The 24,912-nt window shown below is 42.8% G+C and overlaps 1 protein-coding gene across 2 annotated transcripts in view; it reads left to right on the forward strand.

Annotated features, from left to right (window-relative positions):
* PGM1 (phosphoglucomutase 1) overlaps positions 1–24,912 on the forward strand; it is a 63,409-nt gene that overhangs the window by 5,526 nt on the left and 32,971 nt on the right. The window contains exon 1 of one of the 2 annotated variants that reach the window (XM_034653615.1): positions 21,288–21,560. The exons of the other annotated variant lie outside the window; for it this stretch is intronic. Coding sequence (XP_034509506.1) covers positions 21,303–21,560 — 258 coding nt within the window. The 5' untranslated portion in view covers positions 21,288–21,302. Of the gene's footprint in view, positions 1–21,287; positions 21,561–24,912 lie in introns of those variants that run through there. 2 annotated transcript variants of the gene reach the window in all.

Genomic DNA, 24,912 nt, shown 5'->3' on the forward strand with positions numbered 1-24,912 from the left:
AGGCTCATAGCGGAGGAGCCTGATGTGGGGCTCGATCCCATAACGCCAGGATCACGCCCTGAGCCGAAGGCAGACGCTTAACCGCTGTGCCACCCAGGCGCCCCAAACGATCCCATTTTAATGTCAGGTACTGCTTTCACCAAAATGGGCATCAAATACGTGACACAGAGATTAAGGGTCTCAGGTTCTCAGATCAAACCATTGGGGCTTTGAGAACTTAGTCTTGAGTGGAGGAACTCCACTATCTCCCATTTGGGATGGATCACCCTTTCCTGGACTTTCATGAGGCCAGCTGCAAACACAGGTGAAGGGACATGTTTCTAGAGAAGGGAATGAAAGAATACTGGGCAGGACGGGGAATGTTTTGGGACTCTGAGGTAACTGGTGTTAGGTAGAGGCACCTTGCTACCCTTACTTCCAACCTGATATCCTTAGGGCAAGGATGACTTGGCAGAGAATCATCTTTGGGTCACTTTTTTTTTTTTTTAGATTTTTTTTTTATTTATTTATTCGACAGAGATAGAGACAGCCAGCGAGAGAGGGAACACAAGCAGGGGGAGTGGGAGAGGAAGAAGCAGGCTCATAGTGGAGGAGCCTGATGTGGGGCTCGATCCCATAACGCTGGGATCACGTCCTGAGCCGAAGGCAGACGCTTAACTGCTGTGCCACCCAGGCGCCCCTGGGTCACTTTTTAATATGGTATAATTCCCATTAAAAAAAAGTCATTTAATTATGATGGTCTTATGAATGATTGTTCTCCCCATTTACACTTTGAATTTGAACTGATATTAAATACTGGGATAAATAAAATACTGTCCTTTTCCATCCTGCCAGTCTTTGGCGGAATAAAGATAGAAGAAATACATACATGTGCAAAGAACAGAATTAGAGAAAGTGCTGAGTGCGGATAAGGGAGAGAACGTTTTTGAATTTGGGGAAAGAAGTGGTGGAACTTGAATTGTGCCTTAAAGAATGGAGAGTATGTGAACAGAAAAGAAGAGGCCACTTTATTGGAGGGGCACGTAGCAGAAAGAGGTTAGGTGGAGGAATGGACAGGATGGATTTTTAGAGCCGAACACTTAGCCACTAAACAGACTTTGTCGTGTAAAATATCTTAGCCGAATTTGGATTTGGGAGCCTCTCTCTCTTGGCTTCACTGATCTGAATCTGACTCTTCTCCACTCTGTGCAGCACTGCACATTCCTGTGGCTACTCAGAGTCGCACGTTATGAGAAGGGTAGCAATCATAATTCAGCACATGCAATATGCAGCATTGTGCCTTGAGGCTTTCTCCTTGGCTCCTATCTGGAATCTCTGTTAACAGAGTTCCCTGTCAAGGGCGGGCGTCCCATCCTAGCTCAGGTTTGGAGGCTCCAGAAGATGACATTTCAAACTGTCTCTCCAAGTGAATTTGATGTATACCATGTAGCCTGTATTTTAAGTCAAAAATGTATACAATTACATAGGTTCAAGGTGTTAAGATGTTGTCACAGAAACTCAAAACAGCAGTGGATTAAACAAAATAGAAGTTTTTCTTTCTCTAGGGAGATTGTCTGGGTGTCGCAGGCCAGGACTAGTATGGTAGATCCGTGGGACCAACCTCCTTCAATCTTGTGGCTCTGCTGTCTTGAAAGTGTTGCCTTTGCCCATCTGGCTGCGGGCCCCCCCCCCCCCATAACTACAACTGCATTGCAGCCAGTGGGCACAGGAAAAAGATGGAGCAAAGCGTTTTTTTTCCTTTAAACAGTCTGGAAATTGCACACCTCACTTCTACTCACAATCCACGGATTAGATTTTCCATACAGGCCACACTTACCTGCAAGAAGGGCAAAAAAAAATGTAGACTTTATATTGGGAGGCATGTGGCCAGCTAAAAATGGGTGGTTCTGTTCCTTTAGGAAAGGGAGTTGCAAGTAGAAATCTCTGCTGTGGGCCATCTCTTTGGGCGTGCAGATAACCATGCCCACTCTTCTTCCCACCCATGGAACTCATCACTCTTCCCCCGGGACAGCAGCTCAGATTTCTTCCGGTAAATATATATGCTTACATAGTTCACTCTCTGCTGCTGGTGGGGAGTGTGGACTTCTTGCCCTGAGCATGGAGCAGGTCCACTGGGAGCCCTGGTTCTGCCCTCCGGGAGGGACTCTCTTATTCTCTGCCTTCAGTGCTCACTTGGCCGTGGACACTTGGGAGTAGGTTCTGAGACTTTTTAGGATCTGCACAGCTTTTGCATCCTGCTTTCTGCTGATGAAATTTGGGGGATATATGAAGGCAGGGGTTGCTTTTGCAGACCAAGTTTTTGGTTTGTTTCACTATGTAATTACTTCGAAAGCTTATTAGGCTTCTTCTGGCCTATTCTGATCAGTTCCATGTACTGATAACCCCATTGAAAATTCTCACATAGATAGGGTTTTAAGCCTGAAAACCTTATTTTTTTTTAAAGATTTTATTTATTTTGAGAGAGAGAGAGAGAGCACGAGCGCGGGGGTCGGGGCAGAGGCTAAGGGAGAGAAAAAATCCCAAGCAGACTCTCTGCTGAGTGGGGAGCCTGATGTGGGGCTCTATCTCATGACCTTGTGATCATGACCTGAGCCAAAATCAAGAGTTGGATGCTAAACCGACAGATCCCCCCAGGGGCCCCAAGCCTAAAAACTTTAGCTTTTATTTTCTGGCCTCTGTGCTCTGTCCCTCCTCTGATGTTTCCATCACTGATGGCTGCCTTGAGATAGGAAAAGCTAGCCTGAGTAAGAAGGCAGTATCCTTTTTTTTTTTTAAGATTTTTTTTTAAATTTATTTATTTGACAGAGATAGAGACAGCCAGTGACAGAGGGAACACAAGCAGGGGGAGTGGGAGAGGAAGAAGAAGGCTCATAGCGGAGGAGCCTGACGTGGGGCTCAATCCCATAACGCCAGGATCACGCCCTGAGCCGAAGGCAGACGCTTAACCGCTGTGCCACCCAGGCGCCCCAAGAAGGCAGTATCCTTAATCAGATCTTTGCTGGTGGGTGAGTTTTCATTGTTTAGCAAAGAATCCTGGGAAAGAGTTGAGGCCACAGCCCTTTCTTCTACACCTGCTGCTTCATGGAGAGCTGCCTTAGTTTGGTTACATAAAGAGTGGTCATCTTAACTCTACAAGGCCACAAATTGCTGGACTTGGGCAACACAGTTTATAGGCCGTAGTCAAAGATATTTCCCTTCGTGGAGCTTTACCTTCATTTTTGCCTGAGCTCCTCTCTATTGTGGCAGGAAGCAGCCAACAACCGCTCCTATTTTGAATTTCTCCTATTTGCCTAGGTTTGGTTGACCAGTGGTCTGCCTTCCAGGGTAACAGTGGTAACAGTTTTGCCATGGCATAAAAGGTATGCTGATGCTGCATATTTTAGATTCTGTTCTCGTACAGAAGATGAGATTTTATCATTAGTTAACATATAGGTTTGGCTGTGAAAACAAAGTCCCCAAATAAGTTACTTAAACAAAATAAAAGTTCATAGTAATAGAACCCTTTCTGTAATAGAACTCTTTCTGGGTATGGGCAGTCCTGGGCTGGTGTGGTGGCTCTGTTGTATAAGGGGTTCTGTATTTCTTTTCTTTTGTTGCTCAACCTTCCCTAGTGAGTTGCCCTTATCTGCATGCTGCAAGATGGCTGCCTACCACCATATGGTCATTCCAGGCCATAGGAAGGGGAGGAAGTAGAATAAAGGCACAACTTTCTCGGAAACTGTACATCATTAGTTTTACTCATGTCTTCTGTGCCAAAACTTAGTCTAAGGCCTCCTATAGCAGCAAGGGAGACTGGGGTATATCCATGTTATTCTGGGTGCTCTGTGTCAGGCTAAACATTGGAGGTGTCAAGCTAAAGGAAAGGAATAATTGATGTTGGGGGACACTCGGCAGTCCTCACTATCCTAAACATGCTTTTCCAAATTTGGTGAAAACCATGAAATTATTTGCAAGTGATAGAGTTGCCGAAGAAAACAGAAACAATTTTATGTAGGGAACTAGATTTTTGGAAGAGAACCTATCATTTATTCCAACCGCCATCTTAGAAAGGAACTAAGGCACAAACATTTCTATTGTGGAGGGCTTTTTAAATAAACTACTTTATTGAGATATGATTCATGTATCACACAATTCACCCATTTAATGTGTACAATTCAATAATTTTTCATGTGTTTACAGAGTTGTGCAACCATCACCACAATCTAATTTTAGAATATTTCCATGACCTGAAGTGAAGCCCCGTGTATTAGCAGTCAGTCCCTCTTGTTTCCTTATGCCTTTGGCCCTAAGCAGCCATTAGTTGACCTTAGGTCTCTATAAATTTGTGTGGGTGGATTTTATATGGTCCAGTTTCTGTTGCTAGGCAGAAGAAGGTAAATTTAGCAAGGGAAGCCCCAGGAGCAAGAGAAGCAAAGTTAAAGTGTTTGTGTCAAGAGCAGTGGAATTAGTGTCCCATGCTTCTACGTGTACTGTCCTGAGCACTGGAGACACAGAGATGAAGATGTCCCCTTTCTCGAGGAGCCTTTGGTTGGATGGGGGAGGACTGACACAAAAAAGTGAAAATCACCACTAGGTTTTTCTCAGCAGACTGCCTGTCCAAAGCACACCAGGCTGTCAAAAAAAAAAGGAGGAGAAATTTCTCCAGGAGAATAGCTTCTTCATTTTCATGAGTGTAAGCAATCAGATTTCTTTTTTTACAAACATATTTGAACTTATATATCCAAATTAGTATTGTACCCTGCCAAATCACCACTCTGGGAACCGTACACTTATTCCAGTGATGCGTCTAGCGCTCACAGCATTTTGAAACTCCTCTATGGGAATTATTTTTCAGCCAGTCGGTTTATGGGTCACCTAGGAAAACCAGTCACATTATTTTATAGTCATGCCTCATTTTTCACCTAAAACGATGTAACAAGATTTGATCACCCACTTTATTCATTAGACATGGCTCCAACCAATTTTTGTCTCTTTCCAAAGTTCAAATCTATTCTCAGAGGATGAAATTTGTTATGACTGAAGACTTTCAAAGGAAGTGCCAAAGACTGTTAAGACAGTTGCTGAGAAAGAGTTCCAGAAATGTTAATGCATTGTGAGTACTGTTTGAATAAATGTGTTGCTTCCCAAGATGATTGTTTTGAAGGAGATAGCATTAATTTAAATGAAAATACTCCGGCATAAGTGTTTAAAATGAGTTACCATATTTTGTTCAAGAACACTGCCCTAGAGAGAGTCTGAAAAGGCAGTTCATGTTGCGGGAGATTCTGGCATTCTGCTTTCCTCCTGCAGACGCCCATGGTGACCTGGGGATACGGTTCTCTTCCACTCTGGTAGACATCTAAACATGCTTTGGCTAGGCATTTAGAAATTGTGCACCATGAGAAGGCTTGTTAAGACACAAGTAGACAAAATGGCCCTGACCTAGGATGAGAGTCCCGTCAGCTCTGCGCCACAGAAACCAGAAACCTAGATGTTAGACTTGTGCCCACCTGACTCCAAGGGCTCGTTCATGGTTGCACAGAGGCCAGAAAATGGAGCTGGGATGGCCTAACTGGGTGGGGCTGGAGAAAGATCTTTTGCTTTAGTCATAAAACTATTATGTTACACTGCCTCATGGGGACTTTGAGAAATGCATTCTGTGGAGCAGAATGAAATGAAGTCTGTTTAAAAATGAAGCAAAAGGGAAATAAGTGTAGGAAACTCAAATGGAATTGGGAGTAAGGTTGGCACCTGTTCCAAAAGCCAGACTGCCTCTCTGAGCTGGGCCATGCATTTGGCACCAAGCCCTATGTAGTCAAATCCACAAGAAAATCATGATCACACGGTTCGCCATAGCCAGTTCCCCCACGTGTAGGTTTGGCATAAAAAGAGTAATAATAATATCTGCCTTGAAACGTTAACATGTGGATGAAGCAAAATTTGTGAAGCCTTTATTACATAGTACCTGACATTGTCTTTAATAAACAGAAGATTTGGGTGATTCTAATGATTATTATGGTTCTTCCAAACGCCGAGGCCATTGGAGGACAGAGGGGAGGTCTTGTGTGTCTGCCACCATACCCACCACATAGATGTCTTATTCTGTCTCTCGCCATACATTATCCCTGGAATTCGATCTGTGAGGCAGAGGTTCACAGTTGCTGTGACTCTCTGTCACAGGCTCATTGATTTGAGGCCTTTACCTTATAGGAGTTCTGAGGCAGCAGTGGGTCCTTGAAGATGGATATTTTAGGGGTGGATGTGTGGAATGGTGACCTGGCCCAAGCTAATGTCATGCTACTGATGGGAAGCTGCAAGGAATGTGTGCTGGCGTTGCTCTAAGGCTCCTGGAGTGCCTGGATTTACTCATTCACCAAGCACTGTTGAGCACTGTGCATGTGCAGGCCCTGTGTGAGACGGCTGGGGGTGTGGAGCTGAGTAAGACGAAGTCTTTGTTCTCAGGACGCTCATGCTAGTCGAGGAGCAAGCATAGGTACTTGACAGAAATATGGTGCAAATGCTAGTGTGTTCGTTTCCTATGGCTACTGACAGATGACTATAAGCTAGGTGGCTTAAAACAACAGAAATTTATTTTTTCCACAATTCTGGAGGCCCGAAGTGTGAAATCAAGGTGTTGGCTGCTCTGTGCTGCCTCTAGAGGCTCCAGGGGAGAGTCCTTCCTTCCTCCCTCAGCTTTCGGTGGCTCCAAGTGTCCTACGTGTGTGTGGCTGCATCACCCCAGTCTCTGCCTCTGCCTTCACATGTGTCTGTCTTCTCTTCTGTCTGTTTCAAGGATACTTGTAATTGGATTTAGGGCCCACTCAGATAATCCATGGTGGTTTCAGCTCAAGATCCTTCATTGATCTGCAAGAGCACATTCATAGGTTCCGGGTGGACATACCTTTTTGGGGAGAGGGTGGCGTTGGCTACTCTTCAGTCCACTTCAGCTATCTGAGAGAAGTTCAGGGACTCGTGGAACACACAAGAGAGCAACCAGCCCAGCCTTGAGCGGGGAGGGGAGAACAAGGATGCCTTCTCCCATGAGGGAGACCTCAGCTGAGAGTGCAGTAAGGGTGGAGGCAGGGAGCAGTCGCTGGTTTAATGCATGTGGCTAATACCTTTGTTGTTCTATTTAAAAGTCTACTGCTGGGAATAATTGTTGAGAAGATTCTAGAGCTCCATAATCCAAAGTGCTTCTGTAGACTTCTGACCTAATACCAGATGGAAGACAGGCTACATGTTGGCTCCCTGAATGAATGAATTCAGTGCCTAGTGATGGGTTGGAATTGAAGATTTTGGTGCAAATCTCAGTTGTACAACTTACTGTACAATATCATGGAGCTTGTTGAAATGATGTAAAGCTCAGTTTTCTCATTTGTAAAATGGGATTAATTCTAATATCTTATTAGAGGGTTTTATGAGGATTAAATAACGGGCACACAAAGGTTTAGGGAACTCTAAGATGCAATCCAAACGTGCGTTATGATGGTGTTGAAATTCCACTGTGGCTTCAGGAAAGTCACCCCACTGGACTAGTGTACGCCTCCTGCCAAAACAAATCTCCACATGCGATTTTATCTAGCATCTCTCAAAGTCCAACCCAGATGTGCTAAAGAGTAACCAGAAAGTAAAGATATCATGCCATTTTGAGGATCTTAGTGGGATATCAAAATGACCTCTTTTACATTAGAATTTTGTGGCAGTATAGCTTTTGATGTCAGACAGACTTGAATTTGATTCTTGGATATGCTGTTTATTAGCAGTTTAATCTTGGGCAAACGCTTGAACTCTTTTTTTAAAAAAAACTCATTTATAAAATTAAACTGGTATATCATAGAGGTGTGTTTAGGAAATAATAAGATATGTGTCAGAAGTCACCTAGCATAATGCTTCATACGTAGTCATGATAAGCACATTGCTGGTGGGGATTTTGATGGGAAATACAGACACTTTAAACTTCTCTTTGCTAAGGGTTGCCCAGCCAGCTCCCATCTTCTCAGTTTTACTTCTCAGCTTTGTCAGTGACCTATCAAGATGCTTCACATCTGTTGGTCTATAAATTTCAGAACAGAAGTGTCTTTCTTACAAAGAGTAAGTGTTTCATGCCTAGGGCCTGGGGGTGTGGGGGGTGGGGGACCAGTTCTACATAACTTGAGGCTTTCAGTAATATATTATCACTCTGATACTCAGTTATCTCAAAAGAACACAGCAACCAGCCCAAATAACCCAAATAACCCCAGATACCCCCAATAACCTCAAATAATATCGTCCCATGTAGCTTAAGTGCTCCTCATGGCGTTTGGTGTTCACACACCAGGCCTTCCCCTAAGGGCTTTCGCATAGCGGTTCTAGTAAATGGTTGGATCTGCTTGCGCCAGCAACTTCTCCTGAATAGTATTTGAGGGGGTGCTTTCCGTCGCTCAGATGTTTGCCGGGCATCCTGTCGCTGCTCGGTATTGTGCTGTGCATTTGGGGCACGCACAAGCGCATCGAGACTGTCTCAGCACCCTGCGGAGCTCACCATCCGGTAGGCGTTACAACAGTGTGACAAGTGCCTGCTTTAGGGTGCCATTGGGAGCCCTGCAGAGGGGGCTTGGGCAGGTGGTCTGGGGAGGCTCCCAGGGGAGGTGTGTTTGAGTCAGGTCTTGAAGGATGATGAAAAGGAAACCAGGAAAAAGTGGAGACATTCTACACGGAGGGAGTATGGCCAAAACAAGGAGGCCATGGTGGAAAGTAAGCCTACAGGCTTAGACTTTAAAATAGAAGTCTTCGTAACTTCTGTTTTGCAGGAAAGGAGGAGGCGGCCAGGTAGCCAGTGGGGAGTTATCACCACATGGGTCCTTAACCCCCAGTGCTTTCTTTTACACACAGGCCAGCCTAAGACACAGTCTAAGAATTGTCTTGTGACTCTGGTAGGAAGGGAGAGTCATGGATGGAGACTTAGGTTAGCAAACCTAAAAAACTATTTATAAGGAGGACTGGGCCACAGGATTTGTCCTGTAAACTGTCAAAGCTCTGTTTGCTGACTGTCTTTAGCTAGCAGAATATTCGGCCTATACCGTCAGTATGTGACCGGCTGCTGTCATCAGGGTGGGTCTTTCCCCTTGGCTTGGTTGATCTAAATCCATATTGTAGAATGTATGATGCACAATCCGCTCAGTTAAATCACATATTCATAGACACAAAAATTTGCAAAAAAAAAAAAGAAAATCAGACATGCAATGTAGCTATGCTGCTTCCTATAGATCTCTGCCTAATATTAGTGGAAGGCCTGGGATGCTGGGTGGGCCTCTTTTTCTCTTGTTAGCTTTAGTCTCTGTCTCTCCCTGACTGTCTCTCATCTCTTTTCTCCCCCACACTGAAGTTCGCTTCTGGGAGTGAGCACCTCTCCGTCTCTCTGCCTGCAATGATACAGGGCTCCTCTTAGAAGCAGTCCAAGCGTTGGGCCTCAACCATACAGACTAACCAGCTCTACTCCCTTCACTATTGAAGTTTCTAGCTGTGTTCCTGATTGTTATTGCACAAGTCTGTGTGCTGTAGAAATTACCTAAAATGCCAGTACTCAGGCAGAGTGTGCTCTATTGTGGATACCTTATGGTTTGGGAAGTCGTCTGATGCTGAGAGTAACGTTATAGTTGAGGTTGGTCTCAGGACAGGAGACCTATTGGGCAACTGCCGGGAAAAGCTCATCTCTGTCCTCAGAAACCCTAGTCACAGAGGTCATAGAATGCTCTTACTTCAGCAGTGCAACCATCAAATATTTAGGGACTGCCGACTCTTCTTCATTGCAGGTACCAAAGTTACAAAATGCTGTCTTTCTCCTCTTCACTGAGTGAGGGAGGAGGCTTGTTTGTATATACCAAGCCATGGCGCATGCTGTGTCATTTAGTGATAAGAACCAAGCACTCTGGGGCAAAGGAAAGGGGTACCTGTGGGGAGAGGTCTATCCAAGGGCCTCTTGCTCAGACCAGCCACCCTGCTGCAGAGGGTATCAGCTGTCCTTGGAGCTGGGCTTGCCTTTTTAAAAAAATTATATTTATTTATACTAACATTTTAAAATATTAGTCTCGTAGTGCTGCTGTAACAAAAGACAACAAACGGTGTGGCTTAAAATAACAAAAATGTATTTTCTCACAGTCTTGGAGGCTTATAGAGAGGGCCATGCTACCTCTGAAGGCTCCAGGGAATCCTCCACTGCCTTTTCCGAAAGCTCTGATGGTGGCCCTGGTCACCCGTGAGCAGAGCTGCAGTCTGCCTCTGGCCTCACTTGCTTTTCTCCCTGCTGTGTCTCTGTCACTGAATCTCCCACTTCTTCTATAAAGACACCAGTCATTGGATTTAGGGTGTATCTTGTATGACCTCATCTTAATTTGATCACATCTGCAGGGAAACTTTGTTCAAATAAGGTCATATTCACAGGCATATGGGGTCAGGAACTCAGCATAATTTTTTTTTGGGGGGGGTGGAGTTTTCAACCCACAACCTGTGCTCTGTCCACCAAGTGCAGGTGGGTTGTGCAGGCCACCAAAGCTCATATACTTTGCATTTGGGCAGTATCCCTTTGACAGTCACCTGGGATCTGTTTCCTTTTCCTTTTCTATGAGTTCAAATATGCTTGGTCACCCAAAGGAGCCAAACAGCTTAAGCGTGAGCTTTGGCATTAGAACTGACATTGAAATCTGTCTTCCCAATTTATTAGTTGCAAGTTGTGGAGCACGTTGTTTCACTTCTCTCAGCCTCAGTGTCCTCTTCTGTAAAATGGGAACAGTGAGATTACCTGCATCACTAGGCTATTCTTAAGCCTGCATGAGAACCTACATGTACTGCTCTGCACTGTGCTGTACACTCTTTTTATGATCTCATTTAATCTTTTCAACTCTGAAGACACTGGTGTTTAGACCCCTGTTTCACAGTTGAGGAAATAGAAGGTAAGTGATTTGCCCAAGATCACTAAGATACTAAGAATTACCCAGAGTTGGGATTCAAACCCAGATTTCCACTATGCTGCCTTTCTCAAAGTTGACTTTTTTTAAAAAAAGGTTTTATTTGTTTACTTTATAGAGAGGGAGAGAGAGCATGCACAAGCAGGGTGTGTGTGTGTTGGGGGGGGGAGAGGCAGAAGGAGAGGAGGAGGGAGAGAATCTCAAGGAGACTCCCCAACTGAGCGCAGAGCCAGATCCCGTGACCCTGAGATCATGACCTGAGCTGAAATCAAGAGTTGGATGCCTAACCGACTGAACCACTCAGTTGCCCCAAGGTAGACATTTTTTAAAAAAGATTTTATTTATTCATTTGAGAGAGAGAGTAAGAGAGAGCACAATCAGAGGTGGGGGCTAGAGGAAGAGGGAGAAGCAGACTCCCCACTGAGTAGGGAGCCCTATGAGGGGCTTGATCCCAGGATCCCGGGATCATGACCCAAGCTGACGGCAGATGCTCAACCAACTGAGCCACCCGGGCGCCCCATAGGTAGATGTTTTAAAAGCTATTGTTGTTGATTTGCTGTTTCCGTGGCCACATACTACAGTAAGAAGCAGCACAGCATGATGGTTGACTATGGGCTCTGGAGCCAGATTGCCTGTGTTCAAACCCATCTCCACAATTTCCCCGCTATTTGGCCTTGGGCAGACGATAAATCTGTGTCATCGGTATCCCCAGGTGTTCTTGTTCCAAGGATGGGGCTGAGAATGATAGCATTGATCTTATAGTGTTGGGAAGATCTAATGAGTTAATGCTTATAAAGCCCTTGTAACACTGCCCCACACCCTGACCTACTGTGGTTATTTCCTGCATACAACCACCTTTAAGGCAGGTGTCCTTGTCTCTATTGTAGAAATAAGAAAACTGAGGCTGGAAAGGCCATACACAGCCAGAGGTGGCAAAGGCAGGATTCAGACCCAGGCCTATCTGACTCCAAAGCCTTGTGGTTTGAGCAGGGGTGGTAGATTCCCTGTCCCCCACCTTTTCCGTGGCCCATGGTACATTTTACCACCCAGCCCCACCTATATCACTGATTGTTTCCTGCGTGGTCTAACGTGCTCTGGAGATCGGGCTGGGTTAGAAGGATGTGATCAGTCCTTATCCACATGTCTTTCTCATTTTGGTAGTTTGGATAACATTTATTGACTGCTACTCTATGGTTAGGCATCATGATAAGCACTTTACATGCCTTTTCTCATATACTTTAAGAATTTTTAAAGGAAGCTTCACTATCCCCTTTTCTCAGAAGCTTAGGCTCACAAAGATTCCACGGAAAAAGACATTCCCTGTTTGTGGCCACCTTCATTCGCTTCCTTTCCAGCAGGACATCCTAGTTTGGCCAGGCCATACAACTGGAAAAAAAAAAAACAGAGAATATCCTCACCATACCTTTCCTCTTCTTAAAAGCCCAGAAATCCCTTCAGATTTTAATTATTTGATAGAGGGCTAACTACTGTCTCCCGCAGAACTCCAGGGGGCATGATTCCCATTGTATCTGAGGTGAATGGGGCCCCCTAGAGTTGTGTGATGCCCGCTAGGGAGAGCTAGTACGCCCCCTTGTGAGGTCGTGAGAAATCTTGCATGTTTTTCCATTTTCCACCACAAGAGGGAAACATACAACCACAAATGATTTGAAAATCAAGCAATTCTTTAGATCCACTTTTTAAATTAATTAACTAATTAATTAATTTTTACTTTTTTTTTTAACCAAGGGGTTTTCATATGTAGTTTCTGGTAATAGCCAGAATGTGGGAAAATACTCTGTTAGCTCCAAATGAATATTCTTAAGGGAGTTAAAATTTTCTTGAAGATGCTTCAAAAAGGAAATAAAAGATATAAAAATTCTGTATGAACCATGTAAATTGCCATTTTTATAGGTCAAAATGGTTGAATATTGATAATTTTTAATAAAGCAGGAGCTCTCCTCACAAGTGCATTATGTAGGAAAAGGCCTTCTAAGCTCTGGGCATCTTCAAAGATTGTTTTTAGATTTAAACACATGAATTAAGAATGGCTGTTTGTGGAGGTGGGGAATGCCTTCCTTACCTTCTCTCTCACCTCTGGGAGTTCATAAGTCTCTCTTGAGTTCCCAGATTAGCGCTTCTTACTCCTTTTTTTTTTTTTTTAACAATTTGTTGACTTACCTCTCTCTTTAGACCAGAAGTTTCTTGACAGCTTGAGTCTGTCCTCTTCCCGTGGTGCACAGCATTTGGTGAAATGAATGCAGCAAGTCAGCTTATGTAGTCATGGCTGGATACATGGGTGGATAAACAGATGGACAACAGACTGACACATGCTAGAGGATGTACACGCTCTGATGCAGCTATTTTTAATTTCAAAATATGCTCCAGCAGTCTTTTTTTTTTTTTAAGATTTTATTTATTTATTTGACAGAGATAGAGACAGCCAGCGAGAGAGGGAACACAAGCAGGGGGAGTGGGAGAGGAAGAAGCAGGCTTCCAGCGGAGGAGCCTGATGCGGGGCTCAATCCTAGAATGCCGGGATCACGCCCTGAGCTGAAGGCAGATGCTTGACGACTGAGCCACCCAGGCGCCCCTCCAGAAGTCTTTTTGAGGCTGAGATTCTGCACTGCTCTGAGCCATGCAGCCCTTGGAATTCTTCAGACTTTGTACCTTCTTTATAGTTTAATGTAATTTCTCTTTTACATTTAATAACTCATTGTATCTTTATACGACAAACCATGCAATATGTACTATTTTCTTTCTTTCCCTCTCTTCAAAAGATGCATTGTTTAAATTGAGGTATAATTGACATGTAACGTCATATTACTTTCAGGTGTACAGCATAATGATTTGATATTTGTGTGTATTGCAAAATGATCACAATAAGTCTAAATAGGTATTATTTTCAGTCCCCATTTTAAAGATGAGAAAGTGGGGACACCAAGAAGTTAGGTATTTTGCCCAGGGTCACCCAACTAGTAAATGGTACTCTATCTCCTTGCTATTGACTGAGGTTGCTCAAAGGGAGAAAGAGAGTGACTTTCCTCTCTTCTTCTTGCCTGGTCAGCAGGTGGAGCCTGGCTCAGAGCTGGCAAATAGGAGCCGTGCACCACCGAGCCCCGCTCAACACTATGAAGAGCTGCAGGTGGTCTCAAGTAATATAGGAAGCTAGTCAGACCACAGTGAGTTGCCAGGAGGACTGCTCCATAAGGTTTCAGAGGTATCTCCTGAAAGCCAAGGGTAGAGTGGATACCTGGGCCTCACACGAGCCTGAGACGGGAGGAACCTTGGCAGCCACTCTATCTACCCCCTCTGGTTATCTCAGCTTTGTTTTCTTCCCACTCTGCTGACTCAATTGTCAGTGTAAGTTGGGGTGTGTGTGTGTGTTTGTGTGTGTGTGTGCGTGCGCATGTGATCTTAGTTCTAAACGCATTTACTCAAACTTCTATGAATATTTCAAATTTAGAAATCAAATACCCTTATTTACTTCTAAAATTATTTTGTCTAACAAGCAAATCTTGAAAATATTCAAGTTGTTCTCATATAATCTAATCATGATAACAGCAGATACTTTTGTAGGGCATCCTATACCAGCTCTGGTTTAGAATTTTCTGTGTATTACCTCATTCAACCATGACTGCAAACAGTGAGTGAGCTAGGGGGTCTGTTATTCTCCCCATTTTTACAGATGAGGCCATGGATGCACAAGGAGGTTAAATGACTTTTCCGAGGTCACACAGCTAGTGACGGGCAGAGCTGGGTTTCCAGCCTGTCAGTAGGGCCTTACGGTCCATTCCCTGAAACACTACAGCAAATTATCTGCATCTGCTGATTTAAACTTCAAACTGTAAATATGGGACAAAGTCTTCTTGAATGTTCCAGTGTTTATAATTTTGACAAAATTCTCTTATCTCCTTAAAATCATAAGTCAAAATAGGTTACTCAACTACACATTAGAAATTGGGAATATAAGACTAATCTGTTAGATAAACTAATATCCCAGATTCTCCTAACATACCTAAAATACCAAATATACTTAGATTTTCTCCCAAACTTATGCAAAAATATTAATGCTGCAAGTCTGATTTATTATCTGTACACTATGAGTTTGATTTACTTCCTGTCCATACTTAATTCTAAATCTTTCTATGTTTAAAAATGCCCTCTTCAAGGGGTGCCTGTGTGGCGTATTCAGTTGAGTTTCCAACTCTTGGTTTCAGCTCAGGTTGTGATTTCATGGTCATGATCTCATGGCTGTGAGATTGAGCCCTGCATCGGGCTCCATGCTCCACTCAGAGTCTGCTTAAGATTCTCTTTCCCTCCGGCCCCCTACCCCCCCCACCATGCATGCACATGTGCTCTCTCTCTCTCACTCTCTCTCAAATAAATAAATAAATAAATAAATAAATAAATAAATAAACCTTAAAAAAATGCCCCCTTCAAAAACCAGTCTCTCACCCCAAACAGTTAGGGGTGATCTTTCCAATTGAATTGGGGTGATATTGTGAGCTGGCTGAATTGCATGTTGACTGGAGATCTGAATAGGAGACCACATTCCCTAATTCTCATGCTTAATGAATCTGCAATCCTTACCTTCTTGAGAAGATTTATCTAACCTATTTTATGCTTGATTCTATTCTGAATGGTTTCCCAATTCTTTCTGTACATTGGGCCCACAGATCTTACAGATGTCTAAATGATCCAGAGTTGTATCCTGCATAGTGTTTGGGTATTCTCACATATTGTGTGGCTGTTGGTCACAGTTTATGGCTGTTTTCATGACACCACTGTCCCTGCCCCACAGCTCCTGAATTTACCTATCTTCTCGGTTCAAAGACTAACTGAATTGGATCTGTACTTTTTTGAGTCCTAATTCTAGATTCCTGGGAGGGGAAATACGAGTGATCTAGCTTTGATCAGGCATCCACCTCTGGTGATCATGGCCTGGCATCAGGGTCCTGTAGTAGAACACGGCTCTAGGAGTCTACCCTTGTGGGGTAGGAGACAGTAATCAGAGAAGAGAGGGAAGGAGTGGAAGACAGTCTGTGGAGAAGGGGTCAGAGGAAAGAGGTTGTTCGGGTGGTGTCTTCATGTTGGAAGGAAAAATCCTAATAGGGCTCAAAGTAGCCTTGGGACTTAAAATTGAAGTCTTGTGCAGGAGGCCGGCAGAGGAGCAGCTCTGGACAAGACCCCACTGACCAGGATCCTCAGAGCCACCCCAGCTGAGGAAGGAATTCTTTTTTGTAGACTTGCTAGTCTTTTTCCAGTCTCTCCTTCTCGAAGCTATTTGATGCACCACTGGCAGCCAGTTAACTTTCCAAACCATATCATTTTAGATTCCTTTTGCTTAAAAATTTCCATAGCTTCGGTGCCTACAAAATAAACTTTAGTATGGTTCATGAGACTTTGTAATCTTGCCCCAACTATTTCTCCAGTCTTACCCCATTACTGTAACCTCTCAAGAGGTGTCAGTCTGCGCGTGGACCTCTGGGACAGGCCCGAGGCCACCACAAGTGGTGGCTCCTCTAACATGAACTTTTTTTTTTTTTAAAGTTTTAAAAATTTGTTTGACAGAGAGAGAGGGAGCACAAGCAGGGGGAGCAGCAGAGGGAGAGGGAGAAGCAGGCTCTCCACTGAGCAGGGAGCCCAATATGGGGCTTGATCCCAGAACCCTGGGATCATGACCTGAGTCCAAGGCAGCCCCCCAACCAACTGAGCCACTCAGGCTCCCCATGACATGAACTTCTTAAGAACAAAGGTCCATGTGCATTTTTCTCTCCTCCTCCATCTCCTAAATATGAAAAAAAAATTATATCTTTATATTGTTTTCTAGTTCACAAAGACTTTCATAGACGCTTGGTGAGGTCATCATCACAAAAACCTTGTGAGGCAGGTATTGTCTCATTGCAGAGATGAGGAGATTGAAGATTGGGAGGGTGAGGGGGCTACCATTTACTGATAATCTTCTAGATGCCAGACACAGCACTCTGTGCTTTCACATATGTTACCTGATTCAGTTCCCAGCACAGCCTTGAGAGTTGTCCCCATTTTACAGGCTCAGTACAGTTAAGTAACTTGCTCAAGATTACATTTCTCATGCAGTTGAAAGTCAAAGCTTTGAGCCCTGGTTATGTCTGGCTCCTAAACATATGGTCTTTGCATTATCCTGTGATGCCTAGCCTGGGGCTGACATTCACTACATGCTCACATACTGTTGGTGGGAGAAATGAATGAGTGTCTTCCTGTCTCTTGGGTCACACACCGCAATCACTCGGGCAGGCACCTGCAGCTGTCACAGGTACAGGGCTTCAGGCTGGGGGTCTGATGATCTCTGCTGCTTTTAGCCCAGTTACTGGCCGCCTTTCTAGTGCTTACACCTAGAGACAGGGTTAGCAATCTCATCCCCTATGTCCACTACTGTGGCATCAACTAAAGAACATGGTAGTTAGCTACCCAATAAGTATTTACCGATGGAAAGAAAGATAGAATGAATAAAGAATGGGCCTGTCTACAGTTTCTGTTGTGTTCTACTAGGAAGGTATCTGCAGATCAGAACGGGAGCTGGAGTCTTTGTGAGGCTGGGAGCGAAGGGGTTCATAACTCTGCCATCATGAAATTGATTGGACCCAAGACCAGTATGAAAGTTCCTTGTCTGAGGGGAGTAATCCTTAAATCCCCCATATGGTTTAAATGTAATTTGTGTCATTGTGAAGGAGTACTGGCAATGCAGGCGAATTCATTAGGCCAAATTGGGTTCGCTATGCTCGACAGTAACGTTTCCGAAGATGAAGTTCAACCTTTGCTGGAGAGCTAAAACAAATGAGTTTCTTAATAGCTGCCCCACTTAGTCTACACGTCGTAGGAAGCTTCATGTTCTTAATGCCCCTTCTTTTTTTACCACACTTCACAGTTCATCTAACATTGCTGCTTCTGGTAATATTTTTATATGGGGTTGAGTTCTACAATGTCCATAAAATTATGACTCAGGCCTATTTTTTAGAATAGAAGCTTTTCTAGGGCAAGGGTTATATCTTTTTGCTTTAGTTTTGCATATTGACCAACACCGTGCCAGGCATATGTAGTCACTGACAACATTACTCTCTGTTCTGGGATATAGAACTCTTTCCTCTGGAGGCTTGGATTCAGTGTGCACTTAAATTGCTGGGTATTCATTGACATGTGCAAGAGCTGTGAGAGAGGGAATCTTCCCCAGTCCATGCATCGCTGAAGGGCTGGCTCACACACAAGGAGGGAAAAAGGTCCATGTGCCCACCTAGATATTTCCATGCAAGAGAGATGCGCTGGGTTCACCCACTGGGTTCACTTAGTGACCTGATTCCACAGGTTAGACATGTATGATCTCTTGGTGATCATACATGTGATGTATCATATGTACATCATTACATATGATCTCACAGCTGTTTCCTTCTGTGTTAAATAATTTTTCAAATATAAAGATCTACAGGGAAGGTATATTTAAAAATCTTGAAATTAAGAGGCAAATAATAATCAACCCCAAGATGGCATATCAGGTAATTGGAAGAGTACCAGCAGTACTAAGTTTGCAATATTTCTTTCTAAGCTACTTTGGAAAGTTATTTTTTTTAATAAGATAATCTTTTTAAAAGAAATTATTTATTTGAGAGAGAGAGAGAGCACAAGCACAAGCAGGTGAAGGGGTAGCGGGAGAGGAAGAAACAGACTCACTGCTGAGCAGGAAGCCCCCTGCAGGACTCTATCCCAGGACCCTGGGATCATGACCTAAGCCGAAGGCAGACACTTAACCAACTGAACCACCCAGGTGCCCAGAAATTTTTGTTTTTTTTTATTAACTTTCAAGAATCAGAATAGTTACATTTGGAATACTTTCTGTATCAGTTACTTTTTTGGATAGTTAGAAATTGGTGCTAGGTCCAAGAGGAGGTTTAATTCTGGAAAAGTGCAGCTTTTATAACATTTATGGTGTAAAAAAATATTTTTAGAAACAAGTTATGGTTCACATGAAAACACACTGGTAAGCTGAGGTGTTCTAGCATGTGATGTGGCCACAGTCTTCAAGAAAAAAAGCAACTATTTCCATCCTTTGAAGCAAGAGCCGTTGGATCTCATGCTGTGAACAAACCCACTTTTATGCTTGCATTTTTTTTGTATTGAGCATCTATTTTGAATTTGCATAATTATGCCTTGATTCTTCATAACTTCTCATTTTATGAAATTGATTTGCATTAACCATAAACTGTAAATAAAGTCAGTGCATGGGAAAAAAACCCATCAAAATGTTAACTCTCTTTGTTCCAGCTTCAGGAAGAGCTTCACTGAGAGAGTGGCAGAGCACCAGCAGAGAATATGCTGGAATGTGTGGGCAGAGAATCTTCAGTTGGGGATGTTGGAGCACCCTTATGACCACGTGTCCCTCAGTCTACCCTGGGATTTCAAGAACTTCTTAAGGAAACTACCAATTATGTGGTTGGTTGCTCTGTTATTCCCAATGAAAAGATTATTGGGTTGATATTTCATAAATCTTAATCTATTATTAAATATGTCAAGACACATATGCTAGCCTGATTTGCAAACCTATCTAGAACCAGAGATAACTTGGCACCAGACCTAAAAAAATGAATTTAAAAAATGCCTTTATTGTAATTGCAAAACAGTGGGTTTGTAAACTACTGTTAATATAGCAAGCTAACTTCATAAATTAATTTCTAAGGAATTTTACTTTTAAGAAGTAAATAAAAGCCCCAAATAAACTAGAAAACGTGTCCTTTGGCCAACTGGTTTTCAACTTAATAGACGTGGTCTTGTGAATTGTTTTAATATTATGTCTCGAGGTCTTCCCTGCACGTGGACCAGCACCATTTGTCATTTGAAGGAGACCAGGCTTTCCTGCCAGCGGCTGCTTTTGGCTCTCGGGCCTGTTCACTTATCTGGTCCTGCACAGAGCAGCCCCATGAGCAGAGAGGGCAGTCTGCTGCTCCCAGTTCTGTTTGCTTTCGGACCTTGCTTGACAAGATAGTAGAAAAATACTCAGATTTTGTTTATCAAGGAATTATTCGTGTTTCACTTGAAAACCTGGACTCCAGTGCATGTCAGACTCTCCAGACATGTGGTGTAACTAGTTCTGGTTTACTTTTCAAGCATCCTTGACAAGTTTACCGAAACCTTGACAATGGAGCTTCTTAATCGTCAACTCCTGCTGAACTAGATAAAGAAGACGCATGCATTTAAATAGATCATTAATAAAATCTTAGGGATCGGATGGGGGTTGAATATTAAATTTGTTCAGGTAGAATGTTTTAGAACATCTTAGGTTCTTCAAATGCAAAGAACATGCTTCACTGAAAATGTTTTCTTAAAAGCCAAGTCTATTTAAAACTGACACAGTGAAAACACAAAGTTTAATCTTATGTTCATATTGTTTTTCCAGATAATAACTTGATCAGACCTCATGCACTTAGAGAAACATACTTTTTTCCCCTCCCTGTTTTGCTTATGTTTTCAAGGATTTGGTGCATCTCCATTCCCATGTTTCCCTAAGTTCAAGGGAGTGACCAAGTTGTTGATCATTCAGGGCATATTTGTAGGTATCTGTTCTTCTAGAGCTGAGTACTATTTTGTTAAACCCTTGGTGGGCAATGAATAAATCTCTTCTGTTTGGCAACTTTCTTCCTTCCGACTGGAATTGCATGTGGGAGGTAAAAAATTCCTTCGGTATCAAAATGATGGTGATGTAAGGAAACCAGAGGTAACTGAGATCCCTCACTTCCATTTTAAGATTGACCTTTAACTTGCTAGATGGCATGGGACAACTGTAGCGGCAGATGGCCTTCTCAGCGACGAGTGCCCAGAGAGGCTCTGCGTTAAGGGCTTTCGGGAGCAGTGGGAGCCACACCAGGGTGTCCTGTTCACCACAAGCCTGCTTCTTGGGACTGCGCTTGCCCCATCTTTGCCTGGGCTCTGCGAGTGGAGTCTGGCAGCCATCTGGTGTTTGTGACTGAAGGCTGCCACAGGCAGTATCCTTTGGAGCTATCGGGGGAGAGGAGGCAAAAATAATTGGAGGGTATTTGGCGTGGTTATGTGGGCTGAAGTGTCCTCACCAAAACAACTTGGAAGATGTGCTTTGTGTGTGGGTGTGGGTGGGTGTGTGGCCCTTAACTTTTCACCAGGGGTGACGACAGCAGGGACTTAACCCAGCTTCCTCGTTGAGAGTGATCATCCAGGCACGACCTCTATTTTAGTTACTCAGATGACACTGTTGCAGCTTCAGGTCGGACAGACTATTTTGAGGACCCTTGCCTGCTCTCTGGACACCCTCGCTGAGCCAAGTGGTGAAAATGAAAGATGAGTGATCTTGATGAATGGATTTCTGGGAAATAAAGAAAAATGGAAGAAGGTCCTCTCCCTCTGTTGACATTTGCTACCGTTCCCTACTATGACCAGAAACCGGGAACTAGTGGATTACGGAAGAAAACCTATTGTTTTGAGGAGAAGCCATGTTATCTGGAGAATTTCATCCAGAGTCTGTTCTTTTCCATAGACCTTAAAGATCGACAGGGATCCTCACTGGTGGTTGGTGGAGATGGGCGGTATTTTAATAAATCAGCGATAGAAACAATAGCGCAGATGGCGGCCGCCAATGGGGTTGGTATACGATAATTACTATTCTGTTTCTGGCTCTCTATGTATGTTTCTTTCTTCACTTGGCAGAAATATACAAAAGTACGAAGATTTGTATGTTGTATACACTTCAGTGCTACTAATATCCAGTTAGTGTTTCATTGTGACTTCAGAGAACGTATATTGTGATATGACTCCTGAAATTACATTAGTCACGTTGGGATATAGGAATGTAAGTTCGGCTCCTTATGTGTTGTACTCTGTGTCTTTTGCTTGAAAAAATACCTGTTGCTTTTTAGATATTTAAAGCACACCCCCAGCCTTAAGCTGTCTTATCTGTATTCTAACTTAGTTCCAAGGGGTACCCTCTCCTATGTAAGAAGGCTCTAATGAGTAGTGGAGAGAGGAGGATTTTGTTTTCTTTCAATGGCTTCCTTGTTGAAGTTCAGTCACTTGTCAAACAGGAAAACAAAAGCCAGGGCATGCTGTTGTTTGTGGATCCTGGTAGTCATGCAGAAATGCCAGGAGGGGATTGGAAAATGTTAGGTATAAGCCTACCAAGAGGACCTGTTACAGGGGAACCTGCTTATAATGACCTTGGACACAAAGAAGCCCTGTGTGCGGTGAATTTGTGCAGCAGGGTAGAGTTAATAACCCCTGTAAGACTATAATATAAGGAGGCTCTGCTAAGAGCTCTGCATTGTGAAAAACTGCATTGGCTGAATTAACCAAATCAGAAGGAATCTTGCACCAGAAGGCATTGATCTTGATAATCTAACAATTTGCACAGTCCCACTGATTTGCAGGAAGGTGGGCATCAGGACGTTGCTGTTTTTGCTCTGCAGGTTCCTCTGTGGGACCAAAAATATATTTTTAGTGTTTTAGATTATACTTAGCAATAATTTGGAGCACACAGTCTCTCAGAACTCATAAATTTTAAAAATCTGTTGTATTTCCTTTCTGGGAGTGATTCTGGTTCTGAGAACATAAAAATTTAGCACGGCAACCAAATATGTTGGGCATTCATCGTCAGTCTGTTTTAATATGCCAGGCAGGTGTGATTGCAAAGCCCCAATTAAAAGCAAAATCAAAAGCACACCGCCAAATTAAATTTTAAAATGTTTGTAGATCCTATTGTTTGTAACGCGGAGTTTCCTTCCTACCCAGTTTGGGAATCTGAATGCCTCTCATGTAAGAATTGCTGATAAAGCACTCAAATATGAAATTATTATGAAGCATATACATTTTTAAGATAAAATGTGACATGCTATAAATTTCATCTTTGAGGAGAGCTGCAAAGGGAATGGTATTAAGATGCTTTTAATCTTTAGAGAAGGAACGAAAGGAACATTATTTCTCCGCATATATCTAGATCGTTGAGTGGATCTGATACACTGTCCCCTTTGCTGTGATATATTTGGCTTCATTTCATTTTTGTGTGGAGCTGAAGGATGTGGAAGAGGTGGTAGGAATGTGTAATTCAGGCAGACCCCATAGACTTGCTCAGATTTACGATCTGAAGCTTTGCTAAATAATACATTTAAGTGATAATAATTGACTAAATATGGTAACTGCCTATTTGTTAGAGCTGTGGCAGCCCAGGCAATATTTTCAAATCTTCTCAAGGGCATTCTTTATTTAAAATAGTGTTGCATTTAAAGCAGTCATGCAACCAAACTGAATTATGTAAAACATTTAGTGGACCAATAAAGCACTTTAATCTGATAAAACCTATCACCTCCTAGATGGTTTGATTCCTTCTTTTTCTGACATATACTCAATTCTGACTCTTGTGACATCCCTTTGATTGTGGACAGAGTTCTAGGGAGGACATGTAAAGGAAAGATCATTTATTGCCACAGATTTTGGTAGAAGTCATTGTTCCTTCCTCACCTCTGTCAATACCCACTCCACCCTTAAGTTGAATCTTGGAAGCCTCTTCAGTCTAGTGAGCCAAATGAAGATCATTTCATTTTTTTTCTCTTTATTATACTTTTATCTGGTGCATTTATGGACTGTAGAATATAATTTGCCGTTGTTAGAAGTTTCCCTTTGTTTTTATTTGCATAGAGTTGTCTGCATTCACAGGAAGTTTTTTTTACACGATGCTTCTGTGAGCTAAGTAGTACAGGAAATTTTAATGTACAAAATAAGACATTAGTGGGGCCCCATTTATAATACTGATACCTCATTTGGTCTCCAGAGCTTTAAACTTAGAGAGATGTTTAGAAATAAGAATATGTGTGTATGACTAGCAGGTCAGAGAATGTGGCACTTGTTTTTTTGTGAAACATAAGAAAATACCAGGCCCTTTTTTAAAAAAGGAAAATGAAGTTTGCTCCCTGTTGTGTTTGATGATAAAATGGTGGGTAAACAGTGAGGTATGCATCCTGGTAGCGTGAGCTGTGCTACGCGGGAAAGAGTAGCGGGAGGGCGAAGGAAGAACAGGAAAGGCTGTTTGTTGGGGGGACTTTCTTTTTTTTATTATAATCATGTTTTTTATTATATTATGTTAGTCACCATACAGTACATCCCTGGTTTTTGATGTAAAGTTCGATGATTCATTAGTTGCGTATAACACCCAGTGCACCATGCAATACGTGCCCTCCTTACTACCCATCACCAGTCTATCCCATTCCCCCACCCCCTCCCGAAGCCCTCAGTTTGTTTCTCAGAGTCCATAGTCTTTCATGCTTCATTCCCCCTTCTGATTACCCCCCTTTCTTTATTCCTTTCTTCTCCTACCAATCTTCCTAGTTCTTTTTTTTTATTTATTTTTTTTATTTATTTTTAAATTTTATTTTATTATATTGTGTTAATCACCATACAGTACATCCCCAGATTCCAATGTAAAGTTTGATGCTTCATTAGTTGCGTATAACACCCAGTGCACCATGCAATACGTGCCCTCCTTACTACCCATCACCAGTCTATCCCATTCCCCCATCCCCCCCCGAAGCCCTCAGTTTGTTTCTCAGAGTCCATAGTCTTTCATGCTTCATTCCCCCTTCTGATTACCCCCCTTTCTTTATTCCTTTCTTCTCCTACCAATCTTCCTAGTTCTTTTTTTTTATTTATTTTTTTTATTTATTTTTAAATTTTATTTTATTATNCCTTTTTTTAAAAAGGAAAATGAAGTTTGCTCCCTGTTGTGTTTGATGATAAAATGGTGGGTAAACAGTGAGGTATGCATCCTGGTAGCGTGAGCTGTGCTATGCGGGAAAGAGTAGCGGGAGGGCGAAGGAAGAACAGGAAAGACTGTTTGTTGGGGGGACTTTCTTTTTTTTATTATAATCATGTTTTTTATTATATTATGTTAGTCACCATACAGTACATCCCTGGTTTTTGATGTAAAGTTCGATGATTCATTAGTTGC

This window comes from Ailuropoda melanoleuca, chromosome 2 (assembly GCF_002007445.2).
Source record: "Ailuropoda melanoleuca isolate Jingjing chromosome 2, ASM200744v2, whole genome shotgun sequence".
Lineage (NCBI taxonomy): Eukaryota > Metazoa > Chordata > Mammalia > Carnivora > Ursidae > Ailuropoda > Ailuropoda melanoleuca.